Below are 17,368 nucleotides of genomic sequence, written 5' to 3' on the forward strand. Positions count from 1 at the left end.
TCCATCTGTTCCTGACACGTTGGCTATGTGGAAGAGATAGTGGTAATATGATACACATATGGTGGGATTGTAGTAGAATCAAGCCATTCTGGGAAAAAAAATTTTGAAATTACTTTTTGGTTGCAGGTAGAAGTCTGAAGTTTAGCCCTAAGATTGCTCTTCTTTCTATTTTTCCCTCTTCAATTGGTTCTCAAAAAAAAGATAGTCTCCAATTTTAGTTAACTGCAGCTCATTCAGTGATCCCAAGACATTGGAAAACAACCCATACTCCCCGAATGTTGGAATGGTAGTTTTAGGAGATTGTGGAGCGACTGGATCCTGTTTTAGGACTCGGAGGATTTTTGTAAACTATTCCAATAGATGGGCTGTTCTCTCGGGAAGTGTCACTGGGTTGTTGCTCTGTGCTCCCTCCCTTTTTCCATAAGCGTTCTTCCTGTTGCCTCCCCCTTCTTTCAGCACTCTTTTCCCTTCTAATCCTCCCACCCACCCCCCCAAAAAATATTTATTTAGTTCTCTTCTCTTTCTAACCTCTGTGTTGGAATTTTCAGAATAATTTTTCATTTGCGGATATTAAAATTTAGGTAGTTTCTTTTTTGCAGCTGCAATGTTGAGTGACCAGTTTATATTTCCATATGAATATTGTTATTACAAGTTTTGTTAAGTCCTGCGTAACTTATTTGATCATATTATATTTGGTAGTATTTTATGTTTTTTTTTTAATTTTCAAAATTGATTAATAAAGACAAATTGAACATAACCCTAAGAAATCAGGGAGGAGAAGTTTCATAATCTTGATGTCAGAAGGGCACTACTATAGTTTATATCTATGACTAGCCAGTGGATGAAAGTCCCGTTCCTGTTTGTAGCCTTCCAGGGTAATAGGAAAGGTTACGGGTGTAATAAAAGGTACCATTGCCAGATGGATTAGGGAGGCCATTTAGGGAGTAGTTTAGCTTACTGTGTTAGTGGTGCTCTGATCCCTGACAGTATCAAGGCTCATTCCACTAGAGCCGTGGCGACCTCCTGGGCAGAGAAAGCGGTGGTATCGATTGATCAAGTTTGTAAGGCTGCTGCCTGGTCCTCACCATGTACCTTCTTCAGGCACTACAGACTGGATCTATTCTCCTCTGCTGACCTTGACCTGTGGTAGAAGGGTGCTGCAAGCGATGGTCCCTCCCTAAGGTGTTTCAATTCTCCAGAAATCTCTCAGATGTGCTGTCATGGGTGAAAGAAACCCCAAGGTTACCTACCGGTAGCCAGTTTTTCCAGAACCCATGACAGTACCCATATATCCCCCCCAACTATGGGTGAGCAAGAGACTAATACATTTTTAACTAATTTTTAATAATTTTTTGGAGGTTTTTATAGCAACTAAATGTACCCAATATGTAATACCCCATGATTGACCAATTTTAATACCGATAAATTTTGAACAAGGTTTTTTGAGGGTTATATACCAAGGAAATGTACTCCAGACCACGGAATAGTCTATAGGTGCTCAATATAATAATTAACTTTTTAAAAAGTTATTTCGATGGTTATATACCATCGAAATGTACCCAGGAATACGTAATATTGTACAGCAACATTTTTAAACATTTTTTTGGAGTCTTTTATATCACAAAAATGTACCCCAGAACTAGTGTATGGGTAAGAAATATGAAGAAACAAGCAACATTTTCTAACGATTTTATCTACTGTTATATACCACCAAAATGTGACAGAAAGCAATGCATAGATGAGTAATCTAATCCTGAGCTATTTTTCTATGCTTTTTTAACATTTTATATACCACTGTAATGCAATAATAACGGTGTTAAACTGTATGAATGAGTCTTTGAATCCATAATAAAACTAAAGAAAATATTTTGAAAAAGTAGTTATGTACTTATACAGTCATAAAGGCATTACAGAAAGTGCAAAGCCAAACAGAAGGCAACAACTGGCATATGTAATTTATAATATTGGATATTACAAACACTTTATGTGCTGCTGTCATTTCGTGGTGTTTAAAATTGTGGGCTAATCCAGGCTTTGTTTATTTTTATGACAGTGAGCATCTCTTCTCATGTACAGCACCATGGAATCAATGGTGCTATATAAATAAATAATAATAATAATAATCTCTGTATCCTCTGTTGACAGGCCAAAGAGCCTGTCTGTTATGACCTCCCAGCGGCACTCAAAAACGCTCAGACAAGATGATAGTGGCAGGGCAGCATAACACATCCAAGGCATAGAGGGATAGCTCTTGCCAGGTGTCCAGCTTTGAGAGCCAATAGTTGAAAGTTTGAATTGGGGAATACGATGGATTCGTCGACCAGGTATTGCTTGACCATCTTTAAAAACTATCCCCTCGTTGTCAAAAATTCCCTGTAATCAGGCTCTGGGCGTTGGGCTGGAGTTATGAAATTGTACTCCTGCCTCTGCTGTGTTTGCCTGGCCTCTCCTCCTTGGTTGGGCAAGGAAGTTTGTCCCCTGCCGCTAGCATTGTTGCTAGGAATTTTTTCAACATATTTTCCACAATGGCCTTCTCATATAGCACCATTTTAAAAGACCTCTCCACCTCAGGAGGAAAAAATGCAAAGTTCTCCTTGTATCATGGTCTATCATGGTGAAGGTGACAGGTGATGTTCCTGGACATGTGCTGGTACAAGGCGGCACCCTTCACTGGGATAAAAAGTGGCGGCTGGGGAAAGAATAACGAGGGACGGTTGCCTCCATGAGTCAGCAGAAATCCTCCATGTCTACCAGCCTAAATGGCAACATTTCCACTGCAAGCAGCCTGTATATGTGCCCGTTTATCATTTACTTTTCTGGTCCAAGGCCTGGTGTACTGACAGCTGAACTCTGGGCTGGAACAAGGATTTGGAAGTGCCTGATGATCGAAGGCCAAATGTGCAGGGTGAGGGCAATCACCTTCAGTGTTTTGGACGTGGAATTGGGTAGCACCTAGCACAGGGGAAGAGGCCGTGGTGTCACCCAGTGGCACCAATCATGAACCCAGGTGTTCGACTCACCAAAGTGGGTGCGTAGATGACATGTACCTAACCTAATGCTGGTGGTGATTACGTTCCTAGTGGTCATGCCCCTGCTTATCTTGGCATGGCACAGGTTGCAAATGACAATTTTGTTACTCTCAGAACTCTCTTAAAAAAAGTCCCAAACAGGGGAACACCTAACACTTTGAATGAGAAATGCACAAGTATTGGTGCTCTGCAGAACAGTTTTCCACCTTGTCCCTCTGGTCACCCCACTGCCTCTTCCTGTCTGTTTGAGTGCGGCCAATCTCTCCCCCTCAGCGCTGCTGGGCTTTCTCTGCATTCCAGCATCCCTGGATGGGTCAGTGAGTTCGTCATCCACCACCTCGCCTTCCACTACCACACACTGGTCCTCCTGATTTCATGACTTAATAATAAGAAGACTTAGGGGCAACTGTGTCTCATCATCATCATCCTGCAACTTATGCCAAATTTGCCAGTTCTCACTGTCATGTTCTTGTGGCCATTGCTGCTCTAACTTTTGTACATCACTAAACAGCATGTCATCCTGTCCCTATTGGAGCATGCAGGTTGAGAGGCCACAATCAAGAAATGTTGTAAAGAGCACCTCGGAGTGTTCTAATGTGGGATCACCAGTCTCCTGCGACTCAACATGGTAGGAGGAAGAAAGATCCGAGTGAGGATTAAGTGATCAAGACTTTAGGCTTGGAGACTGGACCATATAGAAGACTGGGTGGTGCTGCCAAGCCTGCTGGAAGCATCTGCTATTCAGCCATCTGTTCGCACTGCTCTAGCTTCAGAAGTGTTGTACTGTGTCTTTCTGCAAAGTGGGACAGGAACCTATGTGTCATGGATTGGTGTGTTTCCTGTGCTCCAGCAACATACATAGTCGCACCTTCCCCACATCCTTGGCATCTGCGTGTACCATCATCCGCACTTCTCTTTCCTGTCCTTTAAAGCATGCCTTACGCATATTGTAATTGCTAGGTCTATTGAAACCAAGTTTATTTTTAAGAAAAGAAAAACATTGGTCAACTGCAGCAGTAAAAGCTGTTTTTGTGAATTTACTCCACCGTAATGAAACAGAACGTGAAAGCGTATGGATAACATTAAAATTCAATCCATTTTTAAACAAATTTTTAAAAGCTTAGAAACGTATGGCTGAGAAATGTAGCCCAGGAAAATGTTTCAACGATTTTTGGGTGTGATATATATCTTTCTCCTGTGACTCTCTCTCCCTTTTTAAGTTAAATGCAGATTGTATGTGCGGCAAACGATTAGCTCTTAGAGGAGCTGTTGGTCTGAAGGTTCAGCTTCAGCACCAGTATCAACACTACAGGCCTCTGATTCGTAATACTGTGCACACAGGCCTTGACAAGCACTCTCTACCTTCAATACAAAGTGTCAAAGAGCTGTGCAATGGTTTCAGTGTGCCAAACCGTGTTTCGCTTGTCCTTCTATAGCCCCTAATGATGTCACACGGCGAGCAAATCACAGTAATGCCACAACTAAGATGGCTACGGTATTACAGTGACACGCAGACAATCCCCTCATGCCTATTGTCTGTGTCACCGGCGCCAAACATGCAGTGCGAGGATTAGTTTTTCATCGATCAGCACTCAATACTCTCCGAATAATGAGTACATCCGAGCACGCTAATACTTGAGTGATAACTGAGTATCACCAAGCACCTTCTCTTATCTCTTGTGCTGAACATTTGACATTATACATATACAGTATCAGACACTCACTATGGTAATGTATCTTTCCAAAGATTTTATCCTTCTAATCTGTTTCATCAAAGCTTTGCTGTTCTGGGGTATTATGGATCTAAAACCAGGCAAATTGTTCCTGGTTAGGGCCCTGGAGATGCACCTCATAGGTTTTCAACTGCTTGATAAATTGATTCTATTGTCTAGATTTTCTTCTCATTGTACCGATCAGTTACTATATCTAGCCTAGTTCTTGCCCGGGACCATGGTCTTTTAAGGCTTCTGCAACCACTCCCCTCTCCCCATTGCTTCTGCTCTGGTATTTACTCCTGTGTGCTGTCCGGAATGACGTACTGGAAAAGGTCAATTAGACCTACCAGTAATTCTATGTCCAGGTAGTCCTAGAGGATGGCACCATTCTTTCTCCTCCCTTATGTTTTATCTTGCTGAGGATTCTGTTGGTTCATGTAGTCCATTTGCACACACCCTTCTTTGGTAGTTTGAAAGACCCTGGAAGATAGAGGTGGGAGCAGCATTTTAACCTCTCTGTGATCCTGTACCTGCATAGGTCAAGGACAGACTACCTTCCGGTTTCCTGTCCTGAGGGACTATCTGGAAATCAAATTACCAGTAGGTTTAATTAATCTTTTTGGGATCTACTGAGTGGATTTGGGACTTTTTTTTTAGAGCATTCTAGTATGCCGTAAAAGAGGCTGTAATGGTAGTGGCTGTAATTTATATGGGGGAAATCCTGGTGACAGGTTCCATTTAATACAGAAAGGTCTGATATTTTTACCTTCAAGAGCCTCTAAGATATTTTCTCTGTTAAAAACTCTAAAAATGCCGTGCTCATCGGGAAATCGCGGCCGGGTGTCGGCTTATTATCACAGCTGACATCTGGCACTATGTGCCAGGAGCGGTCATGGACCGCTCCCGGCACATTAACCCCCGGAACTTCGATCAAACATGATTGCAGCGTTCCGGCAGCATAGGGAAGCATCGCGCAGGGAAGGGGCTCCCTGCGTGCTTCCCTGAGACCCTCGGAACAACGCGATGTGATCGCGTTGTTCGGAGCATCACCTCTGTCCTCCTCCCTGCAGGCCCCGGATCTAAGATGGCCGCGGGGGGCCTTCCGGGTCCTGCAGTGAGGTGGCTTGCTAGCGTCTGCTGAGAGCAGGTGTCGGCAAGCCTGCAACACAGCCTGTCAGATTGCTGATCTGACACAGTGCCGTGCAAAGTGTCAGATCAGCGATCTGACACTATAGCATGATGTCCCACCCTGGGACAAAGTAAAAAAAATATATATATATTTACATGTGTAAAAAAAAGAAAAGAAAAAAATTGTTCCAATAAATACATTTCTTTATGTACCGTATTTTTCGCTTTCTAAGACGCTCTTTATTTCCCCCAAATTTGGGGGGGAAATGGGGGTGCGTCTTATAAAGTGGATATACTGCTTACCGTTACAGGCTGAGATGAGGGATTGTCCGCTTCTGCCCGGGGTGATGCTGGAGGCTCCGGTGCTGCTGGGGGCTCTGGCGACATTTTGTGAAAGGCCAGAGTCCCCCGGCACTTCGTCCATGCTTTCCTGTGTGACGGACTCCTGGAAAATGGCCGCCGGAATCTCAGGAGATGAGATTTCAGCACTGAGATCTCATCTCTCGAGATCTTGGTCCCAAGATCTTCATCTGCGCATGCGCCACCTCCCGGCGGCCATTTTCCCGAAGTGCACCGCACAGGAAAGCATGGACGAACTGCCGAAGGGCTCTGGCCTTTCACAAAATGTTGGCAGAGCTCCCAGCAGCACCGGAGACACCCTTTCAGCACAGGAGCCGCCCTGCAGCACAGGACACCTGCACACCCCCTCATCCCAGCCTGCAGCAACGCTCCACTCCTGCTTCCTCCAGCAGCGACCCTGATCCACCGCAGCCACAAACCCCGGTAAGCAATAAGACACATGGATTATAAGAAGCCCCACCAATTTATAAAAAAAAAAAAAAAAAAAAAGTTTTTTGCTATTTTTCTCCTCAAAATTTGGGGTGTGTCTTATAATCCGGAGCATCTTACAAAGCGAAAACTACAGTAAATAAAAAAACAAAACAACAAAACAATAAAAGTACACATATTTAGTATCGCCGTGTCCGTAACGACCCGACCTATAGAACTGTCCCACTAGTTAACCCCTTCAGTGAACATCGTAAAAAATAAAAGAGGCAAAAATCAATGCTTTATCATCATAACGCTGAACAAAAAGTGTAATAACACACATCAAAAAGACGGATATAAATAAACATGGTACCACCGAAAACGTCATCTTGTATCGCGTAATCAGCAAAAAAATATAAAAGTTATAGCCCTCAGAATAAAGCGATGCAAAAATAATTATTTATTCTATAAAATTGTTTTTATTGCATGAAAGCGCCAAAACATAAAAAAATGATATACATAAGGCATCGCTGTAATCCTACTGACCCGAAGAATAAAACTGCTTTATCAATTTTAACAAACGCCAAACGGAATAAACGCCCCCGAAAAGAAATTCACGAATTGATGGTTTTTGTTCATTCTGCCTAACAAAAATCGGAATAAAGAGCGATCAAAAAATGTCATGTGCCTGAAAATAGTACCAATAAAAACGTGAACTCGTCCCACAAAAAAACAGACCTCACATGACTCTGTGGACCAAAATATGGATAAATTATAGCTCTCAGAATGTGGTAACGCAAAAAATATTTTTTGCAATAAAAAGCGTCTTTTAGTGTGTGACAGCTGCCAAACATAAAAACCAGCTATAAATAGTAAATCAAACCCCCCTTTATCCCCCCTTTATCTCATCTCCGCCTTAGTTAGGTAAAAATAATAAAATAAAAAAATATTTATTTCCATTTTCCCATTAGGATGAGGCTATGTGCACACATCTGGAATTGCCACAGAAATTTCCACAGCAATTCCGCAACTGTGCCGTGGGTTTTTCCGCTAAACACTAGCGTTTTACAAGCATAATTAGCTTGCAGAATGCAAACCTTTTCCAAGCGATCTGAAAACTGATTGACATAGTGTTTGACAAGTGTGACCAACTTTTTACTATTTATGCTGCCTATGCAGCACCAATAGTAAAAAGATCTAAAAGTTAAAAATAATACAAAAAAATAATAAATTGTGATATTCTCACCTTCCGGCGTCCACCGCAGCGTTCCCACTCCTTGCGATGATCGCGTTCCCAGTAATGCCTCGTGGCAATGACCCCAGATGACGTATCGGTCTCGCAAGACCACTACGTCATTACAGGTCATTGCCACAAAGCATCACTGGGAACAGAAGCATCGCGAGGAGCGGGAACGCTGCGAGGGAAGCCGGAAGGTAAGAATATAACGATTTATTATTTTAATTCTTTCTTCTTCTTTTTTTAACAATTATATGGTTCCCAGGGCCTAAAAAAGTAAGACGGTGCTCCTTCCTTCCGAGCTCTGCCGTGTGCCCAAACAGTGGTTTACCCCCACATATGGGGTATCAGCGTACACACAAACTTTTGAGGTACAATTTCTCCTGTTACCCTTGGGAAAATACAAATCTGGGGGCTAAAAATCATTTTTGTGGAAAAAAATTTTTTTTTTTTTGTTTAAGATTATTGTACTTGTTTTTATGTATACCCCTCCTCACATGTAAAGCGCCATGGAATAAATGGCGCTATAACAATAAATAATAATAATTTTCACGGCTCTGCGTTAGTCATGGCCAAAAGTATTGACACCCCTGCAATTCTGTCAGATAATACTCATTTTCTTCCTGAGAATGATTGCAAACACAAATTATTTGGTATTATGTTCATTTAATTTGTCATAAATGAAGAAACAAAAAGAATTGTCCTAAAGCCAAATTGTATATAATTCCACACCAAACATTAAAAAAGGGGGTGGACAAAAGTATTGGCACTGTTCGAAAAATCATATGATGCTTCTCTAATTTGTGTAATTAACAGCACCTGTAACTTACCTGTGGCACCTAACAGGTGTTGGCAATGAACTAAATCACACTTGCAGCCAGTTGACATGGATTAAAGTTGACTCAACCGCTGTCCTGTGTCCTTGTGTGTACCACATTGAGCATGGAGAAAAGAAAGAAGACCAAAGAACTGTCTGAGGACTTGAGAAACCAAATTGTGAGGAAGCATGAGCAATCTCAAGGCTACAAGTCCATCTCCAAAGACCTGAATGTTCCTGTGTCTACCGTGCGCAGTGTCATCAAGAAGTTTAAAGCCTATGGCACTGTGGCTAACCTCCCTAGATGTGGACGGAAAGGAAAAATTGACAAGAGATTTCAACGCAAGATTGTGCAGATGTTGGATAAAGAACCTCGACTAACATCCAAACAAGTTCAACCTGCCCTGCAGTCCGAGGGTACAACAGTGTCAACCCGTACTATCCGTCGGCGTCTGAATGAAAAGGGACTGTATGGTAAGAGACCCAGGAAGACCCCACTTCTTACCCCGAGACATAAAAAAGCCAGGCTGGAGTTTGCCAAAACTTACCTGAAAAAGCCTAAAACGTTTGGGAAGAATGTTCTCTGGTCAGATGAGACAAAAGTAGAGCTTTTTGGGCAAAGGCATCAACACAGAGTTTACAGGAGAAAAAAAAAATAGGCATTCAAAGAAAAGAACACGGTCCCTACAGTCAAACATGGCGGAGGCTCCCAGATGTTTTGGGGTTGCTTTGCTGCCTCTGGCACTGGACTGCATAATGTAGGGCCCAGTGTGAGAAAGCTGGGTCTCCCTCAGAGGTCATGGGTCTTCCAGCAGGACAATGACCCAAAACACACTTCAGAAAGCACTAGAAAATGGTTTGAAAGCACTGGAGACTTCTAAGGTGGCCAGCAATGAGTCCAGACCTGAATCCCATAGAACACCTGTGGAGAGATCTAAAAATGGCAGTTTGGAGAAGGCACCCTTAAAATATCAGGGACCTGGAGCAGTTTGCCAAAGAAGAATGGCCTAAAATTCCAGCAGAGCATTGTAAGAAACTTATTGATGGTTACCGGAAGCGGTTGTTCGCAGTTATTTTGGCTAAAGGTTGTGCAACCAAGTATTAGGCTGAGGGAGCCAATACTTTTGTCTGGCCCATTTTTGGAGTTTTGTGTGAAATTATCAATGTTTTGGTTTTTGCTTCATTCTCTTTTGTGCTTTTTCATTTAAGACAAATTAAATGAAGATAATAATACCAAATAATTTGTGTTTGCAATCATTTTCAGGAAGAAAATGAGTATTATCTGACAGAATTGCAGGGGTGTCAATACAGCATACTCAGGACAAATTGCACAACAACGTTTGGGGTCCCAATTTCTCCTGTTAAAATTTGTTTTATTTTACCAAGGGTATCTGAAGTAATTTTTATTGTGAAAAAAAGTTAAATGTTCATTTAAAAAAAAAAAACATTCCAAAAATTCCTGTGAAACACCTGAAGGGTTAATAAACTTATTGAATGTGGTTTTGAGCACCTTGAGGGGTGCAGTTTTTAGAATGGTGTCACACTTGGGTATTTTCTATCATATAGACCCCTCAAAGTGACTTCAAATGTGATGTTGTCCCTAAAATAAGTGGTGTTGTAAAAATGAGAAATTGCTGGTCAACTTTTAACCCTTATAACTCCCTAACAAAAAAATGTTTTGGTTCCAAAATTGTGCTGATGTAAAGTAGACATGTGGAAAATGTTACTTATTAAGTATTTTGGGTGACATATCTCTGTTATTTAAGGGTATGAAAATTCAAAGTTGGAAAATTGCAACATTTTCAAAATTTTCGCCAAATTTCCATTTTTTTCACAAATAAATGCAAGTAATATGAAAGAAATTTTACCACTAACATGAAGTAAAATATGTCACGAGAAAGCAATGTCAGAATCACCGGGATCCATGCAAGCGTTCCAGAGTTATAACCTCATAAAGGGACAGTGGTCAGAATTGTAAAAATTGGCCCAGTCATTAATGTGCAAACCACTCTTGAGGGTAACGGGGTTAATTAATCTGCCATGTTGGAAACTCTGGGAGTCTTAGCTGAGCACAGTTAGCCAATCCTATCCACGATATAATCTGGGTCCTGACTGACACATATCGTCAGAGCTAGTTTATGCTGCATGGATTGGAGGATTGTTGTTTGGTGGTTATATTAGGAGTTTAGTGGATTTATATGTGACTGTTGCTTGGGTTTGTACAGTGTGTACGGAAAGTATTCAGACCCCTTTAAATTTTTCACTCTTTGTTTCATTGCAGCCATTTTGTAAATTTAAAAAAAGTTAATTTTTTTGACCCCCCCCCCCCCCGCGAAATGTTGAAATTTTTTGCAAATTTAAAAAAAAAGAAAAACTGAAATATCATATGGTCATGAGTATTGAGACCACTTTCTCAGTATTGATTAGAAGCACCCTTTTGAGCTAGTACAGCCATGAGTCTGCTTGGGAATGATGCTACAAGTTTCACACCTGGATTTGAGGATCCTCTGCCATTCTGCCTTCTCCATTTCCATCAGGTTGGATCATATACAGCTATTTTCATGTCTCTCTAGAGATGCTCAATTGGGTTTAGGTCAGGGCTCTTGCTGGGCCAGTCAAGAATGGTCACAGAGTTGTTCTGAAGCCACTTATTTGTTATTTTAGCTGTGTGCTTAGGGTCATTGTCTTGTTGGAAGTTAAATCTTTGGCCAAGTCTGAGGTCCAGAGCACTCTGGAAGAGGTTTTCATCCAGGATATCTCTGTACTTGGCCACATTCATGTTTCTTTCACCCCCATAGCATGATGCTGCCACCACCATGTTTCACTGTTGTGATAGTATTGGGCAGGTGATGAGCAGTGCCTGATTTTCTCCACACATTCTGCTTAGAGTTATCACCAAAAAGGTCTGTCTTCATCTCCTCAGACCTAAGAAACTTATTTCTCACAGTCTGGGAGTCCTTCATGTGTTTTTTTTTTAGCAAACTCCATGCGGGCTTTCATATGTCTTGCACTGAGGAGAGGCTTCCATTGGGCCACTCTGCCATATAGGCCCGACTGGTGGAGGGCTGCAGTGATAGTTGATTTTGTGGAACTTTCTCCCTACTGCATCTCTGGAGCTCAGCCACAGTGATCTTGCGGTTCTTCTTTACCTCTCTCACCAAGGCTCTTCTCCCATGATTGCTCCGTTTGGCTGGATGGCCATGTCTAGGAAGACTTCTGGTGGTCCCAAACTTCTTCCATTTAAGGATTATGGAGGCCACTGTGCTCTTAGGAATCTTGAGTACTGCAGAAATTCTTTTGTAACTTGACCAGAGCTGTGCCTTGCCACAATTCTGTCTCTGAGCTCCTTGGCCAGTTCCTTTGACCTCATGATTCTCATTTTGTCTGACATGCACTGTGAGCTGTAAGGTCTTATATAGATAGGACTTGATTTGGAAAGGCACACTCCTATCAGTGTAATTAAACACAGCTGGACTCCAATGAAGCAGTAGAACCATCTCAAGGAGGATCACAAGGAAATGGACAGCATGTGACTTAAATGAGTGTCTGAGCAAAGGGTCTGAATACTTATGACTGTGATATTTCGGTTTTTCTTTTTTATTAAATTTGCAAAAATTTCTACTTTACTGTTTTTTTTCAGTCAGGATGGGATGCAGATTGCACATTAATGAGAAAAAAATTAACTTTTTTTAATTTACCAAATGGCTGCAATGAAACAAAGAGTGAAAAATGTAAAGGGGTCTGAATACTTTCTGTACCCGCTGTAAGTGTGATAATTCCCTTTCCTCCTCTAACTTCGGTTTTTCCCCATCCTCCACTCCCCGGATTATAGAATGCTGTAGATAAGCCTTGAAAGGCAGTGGCCACATCTTATAGCAGCAAAATCTGCTGACAGGTTCCCTTTAAGGACCTGAGTAATTCTCATTTTTGCACTGTTTGTGTTATGCTTGTTCTTTTTCCAAGACTCATAACTTTTTTTCTCTTGTTGATGTGTTAGCACTTGTGTTTTTGCGGGACAAGTTGTAGTTTTGAATGACACTATTCCTTTTGCTAAAGCAAAAAAATTGAAAAAAATTCTAGGTGCAACGAAATCTTAAAAAATGCAATGATGCCTTTTTTGGGGGGTTTGCTTTTACAGCGTTAATTTTTCTGTAAAAATGGCTGAAAACATAATTGTCCACATCAGTCTGATTACAGTGATAACAAACATTGATAGTGTATTTTTTTCTATTAAAGTCTTGGAAAAAAAAAATCTGAATATTGCAAAAAAATATATTTTTTTCCCATTGTGTTGGCATTTGCCGAGACCCATTTATCAGGTACGTTTTTATTAGTATTATTTTGGCCTACATAATCTTTTTTGCTGGTGTGTTATTCCACTATTTGGGAAGCTGAAAAAAGTGTTGCACATTATGCTCTACTCGTTCGTGTTCTGAGGTCTATTGTTTGATTGTCAACTGGTTTTGTCTGCATCACTTGCAATTTCTATGTATATTTTAGAAATGTTCTATAAATGTATTTTTTAAGGATATTTTATTCAAAAATATATTTTTTTTATTCTTGACAGATGACTATACCTGGAGATCAGAGGGACAAGTGACATCTGCAATTTTTAAGTCAGATGACCTTGATATCACACAAGATCTAATTGAAATGAATGCCATTACTTCAGATATACCATCATACTTTCACAGTAAAGATCTATCATCTGATCCTCTTAAACAGGTCCAAACTTCTGATTCATCATGGACTAACAGTCAAACTGCTCTTAAAGCAAAAATGCCATTATCAAGTGCAGAAAATAGAAATAAGTTTTCCCTCAAAATGTCTCGAGTTACTCATAAAAAAATTCGCACAAAGGAGAGGAGATTTTTTTGTTCACTGTGTGGGAAATATTTTAACCATAAATCAGAACTTGTTAGACATGAGAGCGTTCACACACAGGAGAAGCCATATTTATGTTCAGAATGTGGGAAATGTTTTAATCATAAATCGCATTTAGTTGGCCATCAGAGAACTCACACAGGGGAGAAACCTTTTTCATGTTCAGAATGTGGGAAATATTTTCTAGTGAAATCACGACTTGTTAGACACCAGAGAACTCATGCAGGAGAGAAGCCAATATTTTCTTGTTCTGAATGTGGGAAATATTTTAAACAGAAATCCTTGCTCGCTAGACACGAGAGAGTTCACACAGGAGAGAAGCCATATTCATGTTCAGAATGTGGAAAATGTTTTAATCAGAAATCAAATTTAGTTGTCCATCAGAGAACTCACACAGGAGAGAAACCTTTTTCATGTTCAGAATGTGGGAAATGTTTTGCAGAGAAATCAGGTCTTGTTATACACCAGAGAACTCACACAGGGGAGAAACTTCATTCTTGTTCAGAATGTGGGAAATGTTTTGCAGAGAAATCAGGTCTTGTTACACACCATAGAACTCACACAGGGGAGAAGCCAAGATTTTCTTGTTCACAGTGTGGGAAATATTTTAACCAGAAATCAAAGCTTGTTAGACATGAGAGAGTTCACACAGGAGAGAAGCCATATTCATGTTCAGAATGTGGGAAATGTTTTAATCAAAAACCAGTTTTAGTTGTCCATCAAAGAACTCACACAGGGGAGAAGCCATATTCATGTTCAGAATGTGGGAAATGTTTTAATCAGAAATCACATTTTGTTGTCCATCAGAGAAGTCACACAGGGGAGAAACCTTTTTCATGTTCAGAATGTGGGAAATGTTTTGCAGAGAAATCAAGTCTTGTTACACACCAGAGAACTCACACAGGGGAGAAGCCAAGATTTTCTTGTTCTGAGTGTGGGAAATATTTTAACCAGAAATCAAAGCTTGTTCGACATGAGAAAGTTCACACAGGAGAGAAACCTTTTTTATATTCAGAATGTGAGAAATGTTTTGCAGAGTAATCTGGTCTTGTTTTACACCAGAGAACTCACTGTCACGGTTTCATATCTGACTCTGGCCTAGGGTCCCCTTGAGTGACAGCTCAGCCGCCCTATAGGATCTGGAGTGTGCTGGGCTGTTGGTTTTTATGAGTGATGGTCCAGTCATACAACCTGATCCTGGAGCATGCTGGGCTGTCATCATTTTGATTGACAGCCTTGCTGCTCAATCTTATGTAGCCTTTGGGTATTTCCCCAGGTACCTCTCATTTTTCATTATTTTCAAGCAATTTAGCTAGGTTGTGATTTGCAGTCCAGGATCAGTTGTAGCTTTCCTTAACTTGGGTGTGTGTGCTAGCTGTGTCTGGCTTCTTTATCTTGCTGATGACCTCAGATGATTTGTTCTAACTATTCTTGTGGATTATCCTTTCTGCCTTGGACACTCTGACTTCAGGTATCTGACTTGGGACATGGTCTATATGTCTTTGTCATACTCCCTTGTCTTGACAAATCCTCCTGGCATTTGACCCCGGACTGTTACCTGACCGCACCTTTGTATTACCTATCTGTATTCAGAGTACCCCTGATATCTGACCTCGTGCCTCCTGACTACCCTGTCTCTTTGCTTGCCCATGAATAATGACTCATCATCACACTCTCACACAAGGAAAAATAAATATTCATGTTTAGTATGTGAAAAATGTTTTCAAGTTAAATCACATGTTTTTAGACATCAGAGAACTCGCACAGTGGAGAAAATTTTTTCATGTTCAGAATATGGGTAATGTTTTCCAGGGAAATGAGGTTTTGCTATACACAGGAGAACTCACACAGGGGAGAAGCCATATATTTTATCACACTGTGCAAAACAACAGAAAACAGAGACAGGCACAGTAATGGCAAATACATAAATGAGAAAGGAATAGCAAGTTAGAACTTACATTAGAATTAAAATATATGTAGTTCCTAAAATACATCTGTTATCTATAATGCAATATAACATTAGCATTAAATATTTCATATTGTTATATATTTATGTATTCACTATATGGACAAGGGTATTGTGACACAGACCCCCACACCACCGAAAAAATACCCAACATTTCTTCTTTTTTCCTAATGCCCAGTGATCTGCCATTCATTACCGTTTGTTTAAATCCACAATTTCCATATCTGGACAAATTTTTTTAGTGTATGTATTTTACAAAAATAAACATTCATGTTGCAAGTTACTATTTACATCTATGATCCATTCCTTCTATGTAGGTTCATCTGAGGGGATCCATATTTTTAAAAGAACTTTCCGTGCTAAGTATAGTAGTTGTTCACCATGATTGGGAATTGATTCCCTTTTCTATTCCCCATATTATTAGGTTTAAGAGGATTTGATTTTAACCTCTTAGTAACAGAGACAAATTTTTTAAAATCTAACCAGTGTCACTTTATGTGGTAACTCTGGAACGTTGCGACAAATCCCAGTGATTTTTTTCGTGGCACATTATACTGTAACAACCCTGCTGGCATCACTGCATTGCCTCCCATCCCCCACCTGCATTACACTCAAACTCTCTTACTTCTCTGGGCCTTGTGGTGACTGCTCTCTGCTGCCAGCTCCATGCAGTGTGCCTCTTGTCTGCTGTCTGCTCTGTGCATGCTCTGTCTGTGTGTATAGGGGGGCGGCGCCAGCAACTCTTGTTTCTTATAGAGACTGTGTGCACCTTGCTAAGGTGTCCCTGGCCAATCGCCATGAGGCTTCCTGTATTTAAGACATCCCCACCCATTGGTGGGGGCCTGTGCAACTTACTCCCTCAGTCAGTTCTTAGCTGCTGAGGCGCCAGGCCCTGTCTCGGTTAATCTCTCTTGTCTGCCACCCAGGGGGGCGTTGTACCCTGGTCTGTGTCCTGTGTAGCCACCCAGTGGGGCTTAGTACCCTGGCCTATGTTTTTTGTGTAGCCACCAAGCAGGGCTTCGTACCCTGGCCTATGTCTGCCACCCAGAGGGGCATCGTACCCTGGCTTGTGTCCATGTCTCTGTGTCTTGTCTCGTTCCTGACTCTGTCTTAGTCTAGTCCTATTCCGTTGTCCGTTTATATCTCTGTCTTGGTTTGCCTTTTCTGCTGTGCATTCTCTGTGTCTTGCTTTGCTCCGCTTTTGGCTCCGCTCTCTGCGACCTTGCTTTGCTCCTTGCTCTGCATTCTGTTACCTTGCTCTGCACTCTGTGGCTTTGCTCTCAGCTCTGCACTCTGTGGCTTAGCTCTAGCTCTGTTCTCAGTAACTTTGCTCTGCACTCTGTGGCTTTGCTCTGCACTCTGTGGCTTTGCTCTGCGGCTCCGCTCTTTGCGGTTCTACCTGGCACCGCTCTTTGCGGTTATACCTGGCTCGCTCTTTGCTGTTCTACTTCTCCTGCTCTTGGCTCCGCTTCCTGCGTTTCTGCACTTGGCTCCGCCTCCTGCGTTGCTGCACTTGGCTCTGCCTCCAGCTCTTGGCTCCGCCTCCTGCTTTTGGCTCCGCCCTCCGGCATCTCTGTTATTGGCTCTAGCTCCTGTGTTTAGTTCTGTGTTGTGAATTCTGTGGTCAAGCTCCCTCCTGTGGTCATGAGTGGTACTGCGGCTGGTTCTGTCTATGAGCTTCCTCTGGTGGATGTGAGTGGTGTTATGCTGTGCTATCAGGCAACACAGTGTGCAGTAATCAGCGCACATACAGTGATATGGCAATAACCCAAAAACAATAGAACAAGCTCTGAGACGTGGAATCTCTGCAGACTGCAATACCTG

The 17,368-nt window shown here is 41.6% G+C and overlaps 1 protein-coding gene across 1 annotated transcript in view; it reads left to right on the top strand.

The window, feature by feature from the left end:
- The window catches only part of LOC138663883 (oocyte zinc finger protein XlCOF22-like), a 36,274-nt gene extending 20,446 nt beyond the window's left edge, over window positions 1–15,828 (top strand). Inside the window, exon 5 of the mRNA XM_069750251.1 lies at window positions 13,262–15,828. Within this exon, the coding sequence (XP_069606352.1) occupies window positions 13,262–14,619 (1,358 nt within the window). The 3' untranslated portion in view covers window positions 14,620–15,828. The remainder of the gene's footprint in view (window positions 1–13,261) is intronic.
- The last annotated feature ends 1,540 nt before the right edge of the window (window positions 15,829–17,368 follow it).

Source organism: Ranitomeya imitator, chromosome 2 (assembly GCF_032444005.1).
Source record: "Ranitomeya imitator isolate aRanImi1 chromosome 2, aRanImi1.pri, whole genome shotgun sequence".
Classification (NCBI taxonomy): Eukaryota; Metazoa; Chordata; class Amphibia; order Anura; family Dendrobatidae; genus Ranitomeya; species Ranitomeya imitator.